The sequence below is a fragment of the Leptopilina heterotoma genome, unplaced genomic scaffold (assembly GCF_015476425.1).
Source record: "Leptopilina heterotoma isolate Lh14 unplaced genomic scaffold, ASM1547642v1 Lhet_10, whole genome shotgun sequence".
In the NCBI taxonomy this organism is placed as follows: Eukaryota; Metazoa; Arthropoda; class Insecta; order Hymenoptera; family Figitidae; genus Leptopilina; species Leptopilina heterotoma.
In genome coordinates, this window is record NW_025110813.1 from 435,527 (window position 1) to 457,691 (window position 22,165).

A 22,165-nucleotide genomic window follows, 5' to 3' on the forward strand; every position below is an offset into this window, starting at 1 on the left:
TTCATTCACAAATCGACTGTAATTTTAGTCGACGACTCTATGTCTGGCTTGCGGGAGCAATTTTCTAGTCTGTTTCCCACATTGTAATATTGGTAACAATTAGGAAACTTAACACCTCAAGGGATAGTTTACTTAACCGTTTCTGGGTGATACAGTTACGAATGTATGCAAAAGACAAGAGCATATTTTGCATTCAAACTTGAAACGTTTCATCAGTTATTCATATATTATCTCTATAAAAAGTTCTTTGTATGCAACAATATTTTTTCAAATAAAATAAAGAAGACAAATTTTTTTTAATCATTATAATGTAGCTAACAATTAGCTATGGAATGTAACAATGAAAAATACCATTCAATGGCTAATTTACAAAATCAAGGGTGGATTTATAATGAAAGTGAAATAAAAGACGGGGGAAAAATTATTCGTTGCAACTAATCTTAGTGATATGATTGTTTATAGTGTTTTAATAATGATATCCGAATCATTGGTGAATGTTTGAAATAATTTCGATTTAATTGTCAGGTAAGTAGATAAATTAAAGGAGCTTTGTATTTTTTATTAGAAGTTTTTGATTATTATAAATTATAGGGGAACATAGTCTAGGTCGGCCACCTTTTTGACTTTTGTTTATAACTTTTTTTTAAAAATAAATTTGGACAATTGAAGTATATGGTTGGAAAGTCCTGTTTAATAGGAACATTTTTTCTGTACAAAGTAAATTGACAGGTTTAAAAATGAAAAAGTTATAAAGATTTAAAAAAAAAAAAATTTGTAGTCCAGGTTGGCCATTACAGTCAAGGTCGGCCATGTTTAAAATTCAAAGGGCATTAATCGTTAAAAAATAAAATAACATGTTTGGAGTTACGGAAAATTGATTCTTTATTGTTTACAGTTTGTAACTTAATGAAATAACAAAATAATAAAAATAAACAATATAAAAAAATAAATATAAATAAAAAAAAATTTTGCACTAAAATATTAATAAAATTAAATAAAAATATTAATAAGATGATCAATTATATTATGAGTTATACAGAATTGCAGTTTTTGCAAATGAAGTAGCTCGTCCTCATCTTTGCGCATTTTAAACACATAGTGGCCGACCTTGACAGTAAGTAACATTACCGAATTGTTGTAACCATAAAGAAATACGTTTCGGGATTCGATTTTTTACTTTGTTTTCCTTTCAACCATGAGTCCCACAAATTTTCTGCATACTTGCCTTGACGATTCAATTTGTTTTTTATCTTTTATTAATGGTTTTTCACATTATGCACAAAACTTTTTTTGAGCTTTTTTTGTACCGACGTCACAGAAAACACAATTTTCGATTTTCCGAAAATGTAATTGAACAAAAAGTTAGGTTTCACTAAGACAAGCTTCGACAAAAATGCGCGTAGGTGGCGCTAGTGAACTTGACAAAAAAACGCGAGTGGCCTACCTAGACAGTAGGCCAACCTTGACTACATTCCCCTAATAATAGATGACAATTTTTATATTTCTTTTCTTTTATTTAAATAAATAAATAATTAAATAAAAAATTCCATTACAATTATCATAAATAATAAATACTATAATTACATGCGAGCATTATGCAATTTATCATTATAATTTTGGTTTTTGTACGCCCGTTAATACTAAATAAATAAGTAAATAATTTATAATTATTATAATTAATAATTAATTATTTGTAATATTAATTTATCTCCCTATATAATAAAAAGATTTCGCTGCCGGGTACAGCCCCCCCCCCAAAAAAAAGAGCCGTTACGTTACGTCAAAAATTAGGTCAAATTTGACCTGTTTTAAAACTGCAAATCGAAGACCATTACTTTAAGTCAAAATTTAGGGTAAAGGACGACGCACAAAATGTACATAAATTGGTTCCCGGTCATATCTGTTAATATTTATTGGTTACATTTGTTCCAAATTACTTGAACTCAGACATAAATCCAAAAACCAAAACAAATTTCACCGGGAACCAAATTATGTACTTTTTGTGCGGAATCCTTTAACTTCTTTTAGGTCGATTTTGCCCTGTTTTTTGACCTACAGGTAGAAAGATGCAAAGATCAAATTTATCCCTCAGGTCGGACGTCAAAAATAAATTACAAAATTTTTTAAAATAAATTTAAAAATTTAAATAAATTTTACACATGAAAAAATTGAACAAATTTTGTAAAAAGCTAAAAATTAGATCCCCTCCGATTAAAAAAAATTCTAAAGTTATGTGCAAAAAAATCAAGTTGTAATTAATTTAAGATGAAACCAAGAAAAAAAAGGGAGGGAGCAGAGCCCTTCTAGCAATAAATATTATAATTTATAATAATCTAAGATCGTTAAAACTTGTTTAAAAAAATTACCATGAAACTACTTGATTTGAAGTAACATCAATTTTTTTTATTTTATTTTAATTACGTTAACAATCGTATCTCATAATCATCAACTAAAGAATAATTAATTTACGCGATAATGAATTAAGCATACGATACAGAGATAATTTTTTTTTTCTAGAATGGAAAGTCGATTTCTATGTCATTTCGCACTACTTTTAATTTCTGTACATTGTGCAACAGCCGATGAAAGAGAATCGAAAGAAAATGAAAGGCAATTAGAAGAAGAAATCACGACACAATCTACTGCAGCAGTAGCAACCACTGAATCATTCAGGTAAACGGTAAAACTTTGTATAATGACATCAAGACTTAATTGTCCGCAAATGTTAACTATTTAGACATTTAAGAATTACTACTTGCATGAATAAAAAATTACCAAACTTATCGAATAAAAGTAAATAATATATAATTATTATATAACTTATTGTCAAATGAGTAAAATTAATTAAAATTACCAATTGAAAACTGTCAATTAAATTATTTTTGAGAAATTTAGACACAGAATTTCTTCTTTTAATTATTAAAAAATCGTTCACTGATTTTTTTAATTAATTTTAACAATAATAATAATTTAATATTTTTTTTAATTTTGCAATATAATAAATTTTTACATTTATAATTTAATCATTTAGAAAAAATTCTAATATTTGAATAAAAATAAGTAAAATTCTCTTCATTTGCCCAATAGTAAAATATTCTTCGGAATTTCCAAACAGTTTAAATTTTACTTTGTACTATATTCTTACTACAATAAAAACAGAACTAACAATTTTTTTTGTGCAGTTAAATCTTAGAAGACTTTCTGATTTTGCAATCAGTGAAAAATAACTGACTTTCAGTAAAAACAAAGTTATTAGCAGTGAAAAATTTACTGATTAGCAGTCAAAAATACTAAAACAATTAGTTCTGTAATGAATTTATAGGTAATAAAAAAAGATTTCAATTTTTGATTACTATCAGCAGAAATGATTGTCAGTAAAAAAATCAGTAAAAATTTAATTATTTTAAGTGGTGACTGAATTTTTGTCTTTGCTTATGTAATAAATAAATAAAAAGGATGATAGAAAATAAGTGAAGATAAAAAGTAGAATAGAGAAAATAGAAGATTTACAGAATACAGGCTATAATAAAATTAAAAAATAAAATTTTGAAATAAATAGTTTACAAAAATAAACAGTAAAAAATAAACAGTTAAAAATAAACAGTACCTAAAAAAGAAGACATAGAAATAAAGTTATAAATAGTATTAAAAAATTTGAAAAAAAATATATGAAAATAGAAGTTATACGTAGAGAAAAAACAGAAAATAAACCAGTAGGAGAAAGAAGGAAAAGAATTTGAAACTGTTTTCTTTTTTGAGAAGTTAATTATTGTACTTTACTTGGACAGGCATTCGCGATGGTATCGTTATGGTAATGAGATGAAAGAAGCCGAACGCGGCTATCACAATGAGGACGATGAACACTTTGACGATCATGACATGGATCATGATATGGACGTGGAAATGGAGAATACAAAGGCCATGACACAGCCAAAAGCTGAATATTGGAATGGCTACTATGATTTTCTCATAAATGAGGGGAGCTACAAATTCTGGGCAGTTTTTCAGGTAAAGTTTACATATTTTTCCCCTGTAATTAAATTTACATAATTTGCCATATGAATAATACAAAAATTTTTTTTTTCTATAAAAAAAATTCCAATCGGAATGTAAAAGAAGAAGAAAAAAATTTTCCTATAACATTTTACTAAAAATTAGTTAAAAATTAGTCATGTGAATAATTTAAGACTCACTTTTTACTAATTTTAGTAGAGAATTTATTTATGATTTAATTAGTCAAACTTAATTTTCAGTCATTTTTTTTTACTACAAATCAGTAACTTTTAACTTTCAATCAGTAATTTCGAAACTGACAAACATTAATATTTTAACCATCAGTCAATTATTTTCAACTACTAATTCTTATCAATTATCAATCAGTTATTCTTATTGTTAATCAGTTACTTTTATAGCTATTAATTATTTTTCATTTTTTTACTATCAATCAGTTATTTTTAACTACCAAACAGTTATTTTTATCATTAAAAATCACTAACTCTTGTTATCAATCAGTTATTTTTAACAATTAATTAGTGACTGACTTTTTGCTTTCGAATTATGAAATTTTAATAATAAATATAGAAGTTCCTACTAATTTATTAGTAAAATTTACTAATTCAAAAGCAGAAGGTCAATCACTGATTCATTATGGAAAATATTAATAGTTAATTAAAATATTAATAGTTTTGAACACGAAAATCTAACAGTTTAACAAAACATAAATGCCAATGTCGACAGCTTGCAACAGCTGCACTGTTAATATACAGCGGTTTTGCGGCACTTTATTACGCAAAGGTGAATCCACCAGCATCTCCCGACTACGAGGACTATTTCCTCAGAAGAAGGCGAAGAAGAAGACGAAGAAGATCATTCGAATTTAGCCCGCAAGAAAGAATATTCTTCAGTCTTGGGTCAGAGAGGGTTCAGCGAATACTAGACGCGATTGCGAAAGAAATTCACTAGATAACAAATAATATATATAAATGTATGTGAATTTTCTGAATTCTTGTCCTTTTGAAAATTTATATTATTATTATTATTATCGTAGTTCTTTAAATTCCTTATTCAGTGAAATGATAATTCACTTAATTTACCGGACAATGCATATAATCGATAATCAAAGTTACAAAATATCAAAAGAGCAGAAATATTCTTTGTTTATTTAATTGATATTCCAAACCTTACATTCAGGAAATTAAAGAGAAAATATTTTTTTATTTCTTTATTTTTTACTGGGGAAAAGAATATTAAATAACTTTTACTGTATTTATAAAGAAAAATCTAAACTATATTTACAGATAATTTTTGTAATTTTTGTTGCAACTTTTGCTACTTCAGTATAGTAAATTTTCCTGCGGCTGAAATGCACCTCACTAATTTTTACTAAAATTTATCTGTAACGAATAGCAGAAATATTATTCTCTTATTTACTTATTATTATTTATTTATTTACTATTATTATTTATTTTTTTTTAATATTTATTATTATTTATATTATTTCACTCTAAGGAATTTGAAGAGTTCAATGTAACTGTAAATATATTAAACTAATAAAAAAATTTTTTGTTTAATACCTTCAGAAAAAGCGCCATTTTACATTAACAAAATTGTAAGCAACACAGTTGTTGATTTATGCTCAATGAAATTTTGTTGTACTGTACAAAAAAGGACAATTTTCTACACTGTTTTTATAATTTTGCTGCAAATGGTGTAGAAAACTATAATTTTCTGTACTGCTTTTTAAAATTTTTGTGCATACTGTGCACTACTCTGTACTGTATTTTAATCATTTTTTTGCTTACAGTACAGAAAAGTATAATTTTCTTTACTGTTTTTTGTATCTTTCCTCCAATACATTTATTTTGTTGATAGGAAAACAATTTTAGTCATATTTATCATTTAATAAGTCAGTTTCTCCAATACTGTAAAGAAAAGTATAATTTTCTGCACTATTTTTTTAACTCTTCTGCATACTGTACAGAAAATCATATTTTTCTTCACCGTTTTTTAATAACTTTTCTACATTGTATACAGAAAAATACTGCTTTCCTTATCATATTATGAAACTGTTTTGCATACTCTACAGAAAAGTATGGTTTTCTCTACTGCTTTTTAATATCTTTTCTGCATACTGTACAGAAAAGACTACTTTTCTTCACTGTTTTTTGTAACTTTCCCCCAATACTGTAAAGAAAAGTATACTCTTTCTAATGTTTTCTAAAAACCTTCCTGCATACTGTGCGGAAAAGTATTCTTTTCTCTACTGCTTTTTAATAGCTTTTCTGCATACTGTGCAGAAAATAATTCTTTTTCTCACTGCTTTTTTTAACTTCTCTGCATACTGTACAGAAACATATACTGTGCAAAAAAGGATACCTTTCTTCATTGTATTATTTGTTGTTGCTGCATACTGTGTTGAAAATTATTCTTTTCTCTACTGCTTTTTTTCTAGAGATGCCAAAAAGGGGTACTTTTTCTCACAGTATTTTTTGTCTTTGCTGTATATTTTTCTATAGTACTTTTTTTTATAACTTTTTAGCATAATATAAAAAAAAACTCCGCATAATTTCGTATAAAGCACAGATAGTTTTTCAAATAGCCAACACAGCCTTACATTTATTCTTTCAAACAATATACAGAATGGCGTCTTTTCCCAACAGGTATTAAACAAAAGACTTTCTACTCCACGAGCGAAAAGTAACATTTTTCCACTAGGTAAAATTACTGTATGCGCCCTTTTCTACTCTTAGTCCAAAATCTTCTATTTTAGACCCAAATTTCCTAACTCTATCATAAAAAAATTGTAATTCTTAAAGAATTTTCTTTTTGTAAACTTTGTTAAAATTTATATACGTATTGTAAGAATAGTTGACTTTTTTAGTGTCTGCAGTGTGTGTATATGTGTTGCGTGTGCATTGTGATAAATTTACCCTCTATTGCCACATGGTGATCGTACAATTTCATGGAATTCAGTTAGTTATTCTGAGAGAAATGTTAAAAGTGTCTGCCGTCTGTTTGGCTGTCTACCAATACAAAACTTTCTTATTTACTCCTGTAATATATACAATGTATTTGTGCTGGATAAAAATAAAAACGTCAAGTTGTCGTGGATCTGGATCATGGATAGTATAGTTCATCTTGAATGAATTGTCAAGAGGAAAAACTGGTATTTCTCGACCCTGAATTAGAATTCAAGGTCCACATTCAAGAAATGCAGGTTTCTCAATCTTCACTTTACTTATTTGCAAGCGCAATTTTTTTTCTCTCTTCCCTTTTGTCTAAATTACACTTAATTCTAAAAAATTTTACCATATACAGTAATTTCATTCGTTAAATCACGCCTCGAGTGAAACAAGCAATAATTGAATTTATCACATATAAGTTAAAATTACCCGTATAGAAATTTCCCTACTATGACCATATTAGGGAATGAAACACATGGCCCGACCTGGGCCAGATCGGGGCGACGATCAAATGTGGATTTCCTGATCAGGGCCATGTCGGGCCGTGTGTTTCATTCCCTAATAGGGAAGGCCCGATCTGTCCCTGATCTGGGCCATAGCGAAATTTCTACACGGGTACCATTAATAGTTTAAAAATGATATTAAATCGAGAATCTGTCAAAAAAAAATTTTTAATTTTGAATACTTAATTAATATTTAGTCAACCTATACATAACTGCTTCGAAAAATCACTAATATAAACATCATTTAAATTTCTAAAAAAGCTCATCCTTTTAAAAATTTAAGTTAAAAAAGTTAAAAATCATATCAACATTGATTAAAGCTACAGTTAGTAAATAAAATATCCAAAAATTGAAGCTACAATTAATTTAGCTTACTGCAAATTGAATGTAAAATTGAATAAATCTAACAAAGATTAAAACTACAATTGAAGTTATCAGGGACTATAACTACAATTAATTAAAGCTAACAGAGATTGAAGTTTATAAATTACAAGTAATTAAAAATTAATAGTAGTTTCGACTATTAATGTAGTTCAAATATTTAGGGTTGACACAAAAATTAATTTTGTTTTTCCTTGATAATTCCCTACCCTAAGAAAATTCTGATTCACTGTCAAAATGATTAGATACTCAAAAATTTCAAATTCAAACCTTTTGAAATTTAATGACTTATAAGAATTTTTTATAATAATTAAAGATGACTGAGTGATAAAATCATTATTAATTTATATTATTAGAATATTGTTACAGTTTAACATCTTTAAAAATTATTTTCATCATTTCAATTCAATTATTATTTTTCTACAATTTTCAAATAAAATTCTTCTTTAAATCAATTACTTTAATAATTTTTAAAAAATAATAGAGTTGAAATTATCGATCACATAAAAAATAATTTTTAAAAAAGTTTATTAAAAATTTTCAAATAGATTTCTTTACAATTCAATTTTACAAAATTTCGATTATTCTGAAATTCTTCAATTAAATATATATAATAGAGAATAAAAACTTGAAATAATTTTTAACAAATTCAATTAAACTTTGTAAAAAAAATTAATTTTACAGAATTGTTAGTTAAAAAATATGAAATATTCTAATTATCAAAGATTTTAATTTGAAACCTTTTCAAAATTCAATTATTTCTAAAAATTCACCCTAATATTTTTCTAGTATTTAATTATTATCTACAATTTTAACTAAACTTAATTTTTAAATCAATTTTTATTATTAGAAAAATACTACAAGAATTCAATTATTTAAATATAAAAATAAATAAGTTATTGAATAATTGAACGTTTATTTAAAAATTGAGTTCCAATAAAAAATTTTGTCATCAAATTTTTAAATAATTGAATTTTTTCAAATAATTTTAATAAAATTTTTAAGAATAATTACATTTTTCGAGGAATTCAATTAAAATCGTATTAAAAATAATTTAAATTCTGCGATGAGTTTTATTACTTTGGAAAATAATTGAATTCTTGTAAAATTCTTATTATTTAAGAAAACAATTAAATGTTTGCGAAGAATTTAATTAAATTTTTTTAAATAATTGAATTTTTTGGAAAATTTTATTATACAATAGTAGATATTGAAAATCATTGAATTGAGGAAATTTTTTTAAAGTAATTGAAATGTCGCTAAGAATTTTATTAGAATTTTTGAAAATAATTGACTTTTGGAGAAGAATTTTATTATTTTTAAAGATATGTAATTAATTAAATATATGTTACAAAATTTAACTAATTTCAGAAGAATTTGAATATTAATAAAAAAATTTCAAAACTCTTAGTTTATGATAGTTCTTCAAGAATTAAGTTATTTAACAGCATGTGACTGTTACAGAAATCAATGTTAATTTTTTCGACCACTTTTCTCTTAAAATATTAAATAAATTAAGCTAGTTTTTTGTATATAACTTTAAAATATCATAAAGAAGGGCAGTGATGTGAAAAAGTTTTAATATTTTTGAAATTATTTATTAAAAAATAACTTTAAAATTATCAGTTCTCAAAATCACTTTTAATCAATTTCTCGTCTTTTCCGATTTCAAAGTATTTTTTTATAATTTATTTTAGAATTATTAAAACTTTTGCACATCACTGCTCTTCTCTATTATAGTTTAGAGTTATTCACAAAAAACTAGCTTAATTTATTTAATATTTTAAGAGAAAAGTGGTCGAAAAAATTAACATTGATTTCTGTAACAGTCACATGTTGTTAAGAAATTATTATTAGAAATAGAAAAAATTGAAGGATTTATATTAGAATTCGTGCTAATTTCATAGTTTATGAGGCAAACAAAAAGCACAGAAAAATTCAGAATTTTCTTATGAATTTTATAAATTAAATTTTTTTCCCATACTTTTAATAAAATTTTCTGACTTTTCCCTGATTTCCCTGACCTGCGGCAACTCTGATATTAGTAATTTAAAACTAATTCTATCTTTAAAAAACATAATTTATTTACTGACTCTAAAAGAATAATTTAGTTCAATTTGTTTGAAAAAAGAAACTCCTAGAAATAATTTTTCAAGTAAAAAAAACATGAAAGAAATGCGCTAATAACAAAATCATGTGAACAAGTTTTCAGCGCGGTTTTTTCGCCTATTGAAATCAAATGATTATAAATGAAGTTCTTTTTTGAGTGGCCAAGTGTATCCATCAAAATCAGGTGGCTATACGAAATTGATTTAAAAAAAAGAGAGAAGACGAAGGAGAAGAAGTCCCAAAGCGCAGAGAACTTATGTCGAGGCTAATAAGAAAAAAACAAATTGCAAGGAATTCCGTATACGTACAATTGACGTTTATAGATGCATTAAATCAAAATCACAATATGAATAATAAAAAGCAATTGGTTAAATTGTCGGACGTGTTTTTACAAAATGTCGCCAAAGTTTTATAGTCAATATTCAGTCAGGCTGAAGAAAGGAGATTATAGAATTATTATTATGAACCCTCAAAAAGACGCGTATAATAAAACAATGAATAAATTGACAACATTTATGGTTTCAGAATAAATTTTCTTTCAATCATTGAGGGAATATATAAAGAGAAATAGTTTTCAATTATAAAGTATATTTCTTTATTGACATTTATTTATTCCAAGAAATAGTCTCTTCAATTAATTTTAATATTTAATTTCGAATCAATTATCGTTTTGCTTCCTGGTGGATTCAATTAATTGCAGCCCCACATCTCTGGTAGTTTCGATTTATTGTATCTTGAACCTTTTATACCTTAAATTCATTGTAGTTTAAATCTCTAATAGCATTAATTAACCACAAAAATTTAATTTTTCCCCTAATTTTTCTCTGATTTCCAACCAACATTTTGACTTCTTTCCTGACCCTAAAGAATATACTGATTCACTCTAAAAATAATTAGATACTCAAAAAAAATTTTTTTAAATTTACGAATTTTTTTAATTATTGTAAAATTATTAGAAAAGATCAATAACTTCAATTTTTAATAAATATTATTTTAATCATTATTATTTTTCCATAATACGAATTAAGATTTTTAAAAACTACAAATTCACACCTTTTTAAAATCTAATAACTGATAAAAATATTATTATAAAACATGACTCGGAGTGATAGATTTTCTACAAAATTTTTACTAAAATTCTTCTGTAAATCAATAATTTTCAATAATAATTTTTGAAAAACTTATTTTGACAATTTTCAAATTCATATTTTCTTTACAATTCAATTTTACGGAATTTTTATTATTCGGAAATTCTTCAATTAAATATACATTAGAAAATAAAAACTAGAAATAATTTTAAAAAATTTCGATTAAGCTCTTTGAAAAAAATTAGTTCAATAGAAATTTAATTAAAAAATTCAAATTTTCAAAGATTTTAATTTGAAACTTTCACAAAATTCAATTATTTTTAAAAATTGCAATTATTAGTAACTTCTTAAAAATTTAATTATTATTATCCAAAACTTTATCTGCAAAATTAATTTCTAAATTAATTTTTATTCGAAAATTTTACGAGAATTAAATTATTTAAATAAAAACATAGATAATTTATTTAATAATCGAATGTTTCTTACAACTGAATTCTTATACATAATTTTATCCAAAAATTTTTAAATAATTGTAGATATTCTTTCGTTGATTTTTAATAAAATTGTTGGGAATAATTACATTTTTCGAGCACTTTGATTAAAATTGACTTTTTTGAAAAAATTTATGCAAATTCTATTTTTATTTTTTAATAATTGAACTCCTGTGAAATTTTCATTATTTTAGAAAATAATTGAATATTCGTGTGACCTAGAAACTTTGTCAAAATTGTTTGTAAATAATTGAATTCTTTTGGGGAATTTTATTAAAATAATAGATATACAAATTATTGAATTCAGAAAAATTTTTGCAAATAATTGAAATTTTGCAATGAATTTTGTTAAAAATTCTAGAAATAATTGAATTTGATTACTTTTGAAAATAATTGAATTCTTGTGATGAATATTGTTATTTATGAAAATAAGTGACTTCCTCCGAATGATTTTATTATTGATGAAAAAAATTAAATCCTTAAAAAGAATTTGAAAATTTATTAAAATAATTGAATTACTGCGAAGAATTTAATGCCAAATTTTAAAACATTTGATTAGTTCGAAAAAATGTATGCAAATTCTATTTAAAATAATTAAATTCCTGGGAAATTTTTATTTGTTTGGAAAATAATTGAATGTACATGTAGAATATTGAAAATTATTGAATTAAGAAATTTTTTTTAAAGTAATTGAATTCTTGAGATAAATATTGTTGTTTATGAAAATAATTAAATTCTGCAAAAAAGTTTGTTAAAATTCCTAAAAATAATTGAATTTCTGTGAAGAATTTTGTTTCTTATCAAGATAATTGAAATGTTAACGACAATTTTTTTTAGAATTTTTTTAAAATAATTGAATTTCTGCGACGAATTTTATTAATTTTGAAAATAATTCATTTCTTGTGATAAATATTATTATTATTTATGAAAATAATTAAATTTTACAATGAATTTTATAAAAATTCCTGAATATAATTGAATTTCGGCAAAGAATTTTGCATATGTATAAAGATAATTGAAATGTTGACGAGAATGTTTAAACAAAAATTTGAAAATAATTGAATTTCTGAAAAGAATTTTGATATTTATTAACATAGTTGAATTCTTTCAAAGAATTGAGTTAAAAAAATTTAAATTTAAACTAATTTCAGCAGAATTGAAATTAAAATTTAAAAAAATACTTCATTAAATGATTTATAAGTAAGAACAATATGGCAGTTCTTCAATAGAATTATTAATAAACAGAGGTTGAAAAAATTAAAAATTTTGTAGAATTCGTGGTAATTTAATAGTTTATGATGCAAACAAAAAACACAAAACTTCAGAATTTTCTTATAAATTCTGAACATTTAATTTTTTCCAGTACTTTCAATAAAAATCCCTGACTTTTTCCCTGATTTTTCTGACCAATTCTACTGCAACCCTGTTTAATGCAATTTTAAAAAATTTTAAACCTTCAGTACCTAAAATTACACTTAAAGTTTTAAAATCAGGTGCGCAATCATTTCGAACAATTTTCTTTCGACCCTCAAGAGTATTTGTTTGCTTTTTTGTTTTTTACTATCTTGATACTTAAGGTGAAATGTGTGAGGCTCCAGTTCTTTAAAACAATGTTATCAGTTAAGTTCTCTTTCCCTCTCTCATTCTCTCTAAAGACGATTCACCGCCGTGTATATAGTGTAGTGTAGCTTTCAATGGTTTTTAAAGGTACCCATCATCTGATGAACCTGGGAAGCAAGTGGAGGAGGATGAGGTATATCATGCAGAAAAAAAGGAGGGCAATAAGAACAACTCCTGTCTACTTACGATACAAACAGGATTCTATACGTTGGTGAAGCTGATGATGCTGCTGCTGAGAAGAAGCGATGAGAGTTGGAGACGCAAAGAGAGGGATGGCACCTAAATAACTGCAAAATACCTTGGTCGAAGAGAAGAGCAAAAGTGGTCCGACATTATATGACGAGGGGAAAAACGAAAGAATGTCCCGTGGAATTCGCGTTCGACTTTTGCTGCTCTTGAAATACGTCGGAACGCTTAGAACTTATATAGTATTTTTGTAAATAAGGGGAAGGAACAATCATTTCTTCTTTTTTTTCTCCTTCTTCTTCAAAACATAAAATATTACTCTACCGTTATGCAGAATTAAATCTCTTTAAATTCTTTTAAATCAAATTTCACTCTCTTTGCTGATTCCATTTTTTATATAAGATCCCTATGTTAAATAACAAAACGATTGTAAAGAATAATGCTATCAAATATCAAAAAATAACACAATTAAGCTAAACAATTACCTAACAATCCGCCTCTTCTTCTATTTTTTACCAATCAATTCAATGGCACTATAAATAAATTATAACCAATTTCTACAATATTAAACAAAAAACACTTATACCTCATGACTAAAAATAGCACAACACATAATGAATTTCATTAAAGAAATACATAAACGAAGAATAAGAAAAAGAAGATGATGATGAAGAAAAAATCCAGTAATACATCTGAAGAATTCATATTTATCAAGATGAGAATCAAGAAACGATTCTAATCATCAGAAACATTCGAGGCATAAAGATCGATTTGATAAAACATGCGAATGCCGTGCATAAAAAGAAGAGGATACATTAACTTGATAATTTAAATTTTTACTCTGAAATTCTCAAGCTAGGGGGAAAAAAATTGCACCCGCTCTTTACTCAATAAACCAGAGGAAGTACAATTTCAATATAATTGAGCGAAAAAGAGAGAGAGAGAGAGAGGGGGGGGAAAGAAGGAGAAGAAAAGAGAAGAACCATCCGCACAGTTTGATACACCAAGATCCCTTCACATTCTATAAAGATACGGCGCGTGAATTATTATTGATCGTCTCATACAACATGTGCTCTAAATTATGGTTTTTATATACATATATATACTTGCTCTCGATTCCCTTAGGAGTCTGGTTTACACCATGTGCCTCCCCGGGCGCCAAAATTATCGCTTTTGCCCCAACTTTCAGTAGTTTCGTTTAAAAATTTCAAGGGCCTGGATATACTTTTGGATTATCATCGCATGAGAATTTATTATAATTTACTTACCGATATCATTAATTTAAGATGTACAAGAAGAAAAAAATTAAGTTTCAAAATTGCTTACTGAAGCAAACAGTGATTGAAACTATTACTGATTCAAGCTACCAGTAATTGAATCTACTACGTATTAATGCTCACAGTAATGAAAACTATTCCTGATTCAACACTGTAAAAAAAGGTTCAAAATTATTGCTGATTTCGGTATTAAAATAGAACCAAATTATGATTTAGTATCAAATGTGGTACTAAACTAGCTAGGTATTTTCTTTTTACAGTGAAGCTAACAATTTGAAACTGTCACAAAAATTAAATCTACTAATACTGATTCAAAATCATTAGTAATTGAAACAACAACTATAATTGAAGATAACAATACTTGGAACTACTACTGATTAAAACTAACAATTTGAAACTGTCACAAGAATTGAATCTCTGGTTCAAAAATTAATAGTAATTGAAACAACTACTGATTGAAGCTAACAGGACTACTATAGCACTAACAGGATTATTAATTGGGACTACTATTGATTGAGGCTACCAATTTGAAACCGTCTCAAAAATTGAATCTTAGTAGTTCAAAATTAAAATGAAAAGTAATTGAAATTACTGATTATAGTTATTATGGTAATTGAAACTACTACTGATTGAAGCTTTCAATTTTAAACATTTTATAGTGATTGAAACGACAACTGATTGAAGCTAACAATTTGATACTGTCACAAAAATTAAATATACTACTGATTCAACATTAAAATTAATAATAATTGAAACAACTCCTGACTGAAGTTATTATGATAATTGAAAGTTCTACTGATTGAAGCTGTCAATTGTAAACTTTTATAGTTATTAAAACCACAACTAATTGAAGCTAACAGTAATTGAAATTACTACTAATTACTGCCAACAATAATTAAAACTACTACTGATTAAATTTAACAGATATTGAAACTATTACTGATAAATGCTAACAGCAATTTAAACTTCTACTGATTGAAGTTGCCAAATTGAAAATATTACTGATTGAAGGCAAAACCAATAGTAAGTGTCACTGATGATAACATTGATTGGGACTGCTACTGATTAAAGATAAAATAAATTATTAGAATTGATACTATATGCTGCTTAATGCGGTTTCCACTATTTGAAGCTATCACTAAACCAAACTATTATATACTGATTGCAGTTTCTACTAAATGACTAAACTACTAATGAAAAGCCGTTATTTATTAATACTAATACTGACTGAAGCTATTGTGGATTGAAATTGTTACTGATTGAAGCTACAATTTTTTAAACTGTCACTTCTTAAAATGACACTGATAACTATTTGTAACTATTACTGATGAATTGATTATAAACACTATTAACAGTGGTTTTACTATTAATAATTTAATAACAAAGTTAATTAATTGGTATTACAACTGATTGAAAGTAACAATTATATTGTAACAAGTGCTGATGAAAATGAAGCCAATTGGTAGTATTGCTTATTAGAGCTACCAATTTTTAAATGGTTGTTGATGATAATAAAACCAACTGGTACTCATTAAAATTATTAATTATTGTAACTGCCGCTGTTTGATATTAAAGCTAACTAATACTGTAGCTGATTGAAACTATCAATTATAGAAACTGTTGCTGTTGAAAATAAAGCCAACTAATTGGAACTATTGCTGCTATTGTAGTCACTAACTTTTGATACTGACACTAATGGAACTTATTAGATTAAACTACTATTGATTAAAGTGCCTGGTTAGATGTTAAAGCCTGCTAATTAAATCATCTGTAAATTAAAACTTCTACTAATTGAAGCTACGATCAATTAAAACCTTCACTGTTTGAAGCTATAATTGAAACTACGCTACTGATTAAAACTTAAATGAACATAATCTCACTTTTTGTAACTAATAAAAAAGAACTGTACCTGATTGATATATGATTAATTGAAGCTATTATTCTTATAGAACTTTTACTACTAGAATTTGCCATTACATTACGTCATAGAATGAAAACAAACTACTACTAAAAAAATTACATCAATTCAAAGTGTAGGTATATTATTTGTTCGAATTTCTTTATATCAATATTGGTATTGTATGATTCGATTGCATTTCGGTCAGTCAATATTCTCATGTAGTCTCAGGGAGTTTCGTGTTTGAGTGTTATTTAATTCGAATTTGCCGAGAAACTCTAAATTTCTCGTGACATCGTGTATACATATAAATATACATCTATATAGATGAAAAAGCAAACTCCGTCACGCAGGGCGCATACATAAGAGGCAAAAATTCAGGAACCCGCGTGCACGATATTCTTATACCTCGATTTTATTTATATGGGTAATTCCACGATAAAAGGATTCCACTATACATCAATTCACAACAACAACAAAGTCGAACAAATTTTTGAGAAAGCAAAAAAAAATACGAAAATTACTTTTTGATAGGTTCAAATGAAAAACAAATAATTATGATAATCAGGGGTTCAATTTTGTAATTTGACTTTGACTCTCAATTCGAGTTTCACTTTCACATTGATTATTTGACTTTGACTACGATTTTCATTTTGACCTTTAATTTAGCTTTTGATTCGAGATTGACTTTAGCTTTCATTGTCATTTTGACTTTGACAAGCATAAATAAATAATAAGTACCTAATAAAAAATTTTGTAATTTGCATTGACTTTCGATTCGAGAATGTCCTTGATTTTCACTTTGACTTTGACTATGAAATTATTTAATTATTTTCACCATAATTTTCATTTTCATTTTGACTTTGACAGTATTCAATATCAGTGAAAGTAGAAGTGGTAATCAAGGTATAATTTAAATACTAATTTTGAAGAAATTAAAAATTAACTAACGTATATATATATACTTTTTTACTCTCTAAATCTGAATAAGTAAAGAGTATAACTATAATAAACTGAAAAGTCGTCCACTATTTGTTAGTAATCTTTCACTAACTCAGATGTAAAGAATAAAATTGAAAATTTGGCAAAAAAGGAAATACTTTTCCAGACCCATACCAAAAATTTATCTCTCATGGTAGAATCGCCCGCACATACATATATATATATATTATGTGTTCTTCAAGTAGTCGTTAAATATTATGCGATGGATTAAAACGTAATAAAAATCTTGCTAAAAATGTCGATCGATAAATCAAGGTGGGCACTATATCGTTGAACTTCAGAGGCAAATTTTCTTGCCGATACGCCGCGTACAGCGAATAAAAACTGCATTGGCCCCCTCAAGGGGTTTTGTGTACATGTATAGGGTGGGAGAGCTTTATAGGGGCGTAACAACAGTGGTCGAGTATTAATCTCACACCAAAATGCTCCTGAAACTTGCAACATTTCTTTTTTCCTCTATTTTTCAAGTATACAGTATAAACGTCGTTGTGAAAATCACCCACAGCGTCTCAACATTCCCACACGTACATAAGTGAACGCTTCCTCTCGCGCAGCTTTTGCTGTAAGCCGCGGACCATTTTATATATATATCCTTCGCGATTCTTTCTTTTTCTTTGCCCCCTTAAGGGCATCTACCACTTGTGACGTCACAAATTACCGACCGATATTGTAATATTTCTCGCGGTCTTCGTGTTTTTTCGTATATATATTTATATACATATGATATCGTCGAAAGTCATTTCTCAAATGAAATTATTGCGAATTATTTTCTGGTAAATCTTTTTGAGGCACATGTGAAATCGTACGAATTTCTTTCACCTAATCTGATAAGGGATTATTTGAGTAATTACATGGGGGGAAAACGTGGATATTCAGAGTAAATATATCTAGATGTAAAACCAAAACCTATTTTTCTTTCAACTTTAAATTTACCACCCATTGGAAACCTGACATGTAAGCTTGCAGCAAAATTGCTGCTGGATAGCGTATTATCTGGGATATCTATATATATAAAATCAGACTTTTGTCTGTACATTGCTTAGAACATTAAATTTCACACACAATTATTCGTTTTAAGTATCAAGGATTCCAAATATACCAATAAAAAATTTCGTGTATGTATGTATGTATGTGTGTATGTATGTATGTATGTCACAGAATCTTTGTTCGCGCATCAATTAAAAACGGCTGAACAGATTGAATAACCAAATTTGGCAGAATGTTAGACCTCGGGCCAAGGAAGGTTTATAAATTTACAGATTTGAAAAATATTAATTAGAACGGAAGATATGCAATTTTTTCAAAAAATTCAAAAATCAAAAATTTTCAATTTTCAATTTTTTTTAAAATGCTTTCAAACTTTCTATAATTGAGTATAGCATGTTATTTAGTCACATTTTAGCATAATTTTGACAAAAATAATATTCTATAACTAAGATGTAAGTATAAAAATGTTTTCAAAAAATTCATAAAATCGAAATTTTTCAAATTTTATATTTTTTAATGAATTGCTTTTAAACTCTCTATAATTGAGTATTACATGTTATTAGGTCAAATTTTAGCATAATTTTTCCAATAATACTGTCCTATAACTAAGATGTAAGCATAAAAATGATTTCGAAAAATTCAAAAAAATCGCAAATTTTCAAATTTTACATTTTTTGATGAATTGCTTTTAAACTCTGTATAATTGAGTGATACATGTTATTTAGTCATATTTTAGCATAATTTTGCACAAAAAAGGTTGAATTTTAAGAAATTCGGTTTTTCGAATTTTTGATAAATTTCAATAATTTTAAATTTTTTACCCAGGGGTGGAGACTATTAAATAAGTAAAGTATTTTTGAAGTGCCCAAAAATAATGAAGCTAAATGCTATAAAACAGAAGAAAAAATGTTGAATTTTAAGAAAATCGGTTTTTCGAATTTTTGATAATTTTTAATAATTTCAAATTTTTGACCAAAGAGTGGAGACTATTAAATAGGTAAAGTATTTTTGAAGAGCACAAAAATAATGAAGCTAAATGCCATAAAAAAAAAGAAAAAATGTTGAATTTTAAGAAATTTGGTTTTTCGAATTTTGCTAATTTTCCATAATTTTAGATTTTTTACCAAAGGGTGGAGACTATTAAATCAGTAAAGTGTTTTTGAAGTGCCCAAAAATAATGAAGCTAAATGCCATAAAAAAAAAGAAAAAATGTTAAATTTTTAAAAATTCGGTTTTTCGAATTTTTGATAAATTTCAATAATTTCAAATTTTTGACCAAAGAGTGGAGACTATTAAATAAGTAAAGTATTTTTGGAGAGCACAAAAATAATGAAGCTAAATGCCATAAAAAAGAAGGAAAAATGTTGAATTTTAAGAAATTCAGTTTTTTGAATTTTTGCTAATTTTCCATAATTTTGAATTTTTTACCAAAGGGTGGAGACTATTAAATAAGTAAAGTATTTTTGAAGAGCACAAAAATAATGAAGCTTAATGATATAAAAGAGAAGAAAAAAATGTTAAATTTTAAGAAATTTGGTTTTTCGAATTTTTGCGAATTTTCCATAATTTTAGATTTTTTACCAAAGGGTGGAGACTATTAAATAAGTAAAGTATTTTTGAAGAGCACAAAAATAATGAATCTTAATGATATAAAAGAGAAGAAAAAATGTTAAATTTTAAGAAATTCGGTTTTTCGAATTTTTGATAATTTTTGATTTTTTGCTAAAGGGTGGAGACTATTCAAATAGTAATATTATACTACCGAAGTAGCGAATGGTAACTTATTATTAATTTTCCGGTGAAATTAAATTTCCGGCTATTTTCTGATTTTCCAGATTGGTAGAAACATTGTTATAAATGTATTGGCAGAAACTAAAACCCGTCGAAGACGGGTACGACAGCTAGTAAATAATATAAAATTGATCTGACATAATATTTAATAACAAAAAAAATATTTAGTCCAAAATTAAATTAATTTTTTTTTTTTTTGATTTTTTGGTTTGGACTTTTTGTCCTGATACCGGAAAATATGTATATATATTAATAATAGATGTAAAAGTTGCTGATCAGTCAATGTGCATAGTGTTTATAAAAACACATAAAACTAATCAAACGTTAATCTAAAAATACTAGTACTCAAAATAATGGTTTTGTAATAACTATACGTAGTATCAGTCAAGGTAAAGTTTAATAAACAGATAGTTTTAGTGTATAAATTATTTATTGCTATTTGTCTCGCAGTGGAGAGAACCAAGTGCAGAAATCCGTTATGACATCATCCGTATTAGTGCGCAGAGTCCTCTCTCATCTTATGCCATAAAATGGTAACGTGAGGAGTTGATCCTCTAAGGCTAATTTAATAAATTATATAAGAAGGGTTAATTCCAGTTATTTAATAATCATGTTCGTAAATTTGTAGTGCACCTATATACCTTGATATCGTAACCGTTGTGTGAGAAAACGGACTCTTTACCGTATATTTTCATTATATACCGTTGCGCTTTGCCATACACTCTAAACAATATAACATTAGAGACCTATTCTCCTCCCTTGCCTTGTTTAGTTTATACCTTGTATTGTTGACTAAGAATACAGTTTACTCTCTAATCTGCATACGCACCATGTAACTTAAATCCCTTGCTATAGCTTCAGCTTTAATTTTAACTCACGCATAATATTTTAAGAGTTATATTTCCAAGAGCATTTCTGGAATGTTTTTGCTATTGCCAAGAATTTATGTACTGTATACATCAAACAGTAAACTGAGGAAAAATATATTGTTTTTTTATGTTCTGGAATTAGGTATTTAAGACTATAATGATTCCAAAAATTTCTTCTTGGAATTAGAATCTAGAATTATGAATTCTTTGGATTTTATATCTAAACAGATAATTTTGTTTGGAATTTCGATTCATGGTGTTTAGTATATCTATAGGGATGAAGTTTTGAAGAAATTTTTAAGTTTGAATCTATGGAATCACTATCTTATTGGCTAATTTTTGTATCAATTAATAAAATTTTCTGATGGAAGCTATCGTTCCTATCGCGTTGATAATAATTAATAAATATTAGTGATCGATTAAATAAAGCGACCACTGATTGAAGGTACCGTTGATAATAAAAACTATTAGTGAAATAAGACTGTTACAGATTAAAGCTATAAATTTAACTCATTTTGTTTCAACTGTATATAAAAGTACGACTTTTCTAAAATTTCATTGGGAGTTAAAATTCTATTCTATCTTTTTACAGTGTTAAACAAACCAAAGAATTAAGCAGCCATTGCTTGAAGTTACAACTATTTCATGCCATCACTATTAATTACCAATAATAATTACAACTACTAAACAACTATTCCAGCCATCAAAGCACAAAACTACTATCCATCATAACACGAAAAATCAACTCCAAAAGTCAAAACCAAAATAATAATAATTAACACTTCTACAGAATAACGAATGTCTGTAAATTGCACAATAAAATGTTATTCTTTAATTACATGAAATTATAACGTTTCAACAAACTGCACATATATAGTTGCCTTTACTATTGACCTCGACTCTGATTTTTCGATGTCAAGAACTGTAGCTGAACGAGATTAAAACGATATATATGAATAAATAATATGGTATGAAGGTATGTATATATGAAAGATACTATAT

At 26.4% G+C, this 22,165-nt stretch overlaps 1 protein-coding gene across 1 annotated transcript; it reads left to right on the forward strand.

Moving 5' to 3' along the window:
• Nucleotides 1-354: 354 nt before the first annotated feature.
• On the forward strand, nucleotides 355-5,115 carry LOC122497958. The gene is made up of 4 exons (XM_043605404.1): nucleotides 355-525; nucleotides 2,518-2,673; nucleotides 3,789-4,008; nucleotides 4,738-5,115. Exons 2-4 carry the CDS (start codon nucleotides 2,519-2,521, stop codon nucleotides 4,960-4,962), a joined length of 600 nt encoding a protein of 199 aa, XP_043461339.1. The 5' UTR covers nucleotides 355-525; nucleotide 2,518; the 3' UTR covers nucleotides 4,963-5,115.
• Nucleotides 5,116-22,165: the final 17,050 nt, after the last annotated feature.

What these genes read in the sequence shown, in the direction of transcription:
- LOC122497958 (XM_043605404.1), top strand. Translation starts at nt 2,519, where the DNA reads ATGGAAAGTCGATTTCTATGTCATTTCGCACTACTTTTAATTTCTGTA. An exon ending in GCAACCACTGAATCATTCAG is followed by an intron (nt 2,674 to 3,788) that starts GTAAACGGTAAA and finishes TTACTTGGACAG; the next exon opens with GCATTCGCGATGGTATCGTT. An exon ending in AATTCTGGGCAGTTTTTCAG is followed by an intron (nt 4,009 to 4,737) that starts GTAAAGTTTACA and finishes CAATGTCGACAG; the next exon opens with CTTGCAACAGCTGCACTGTT.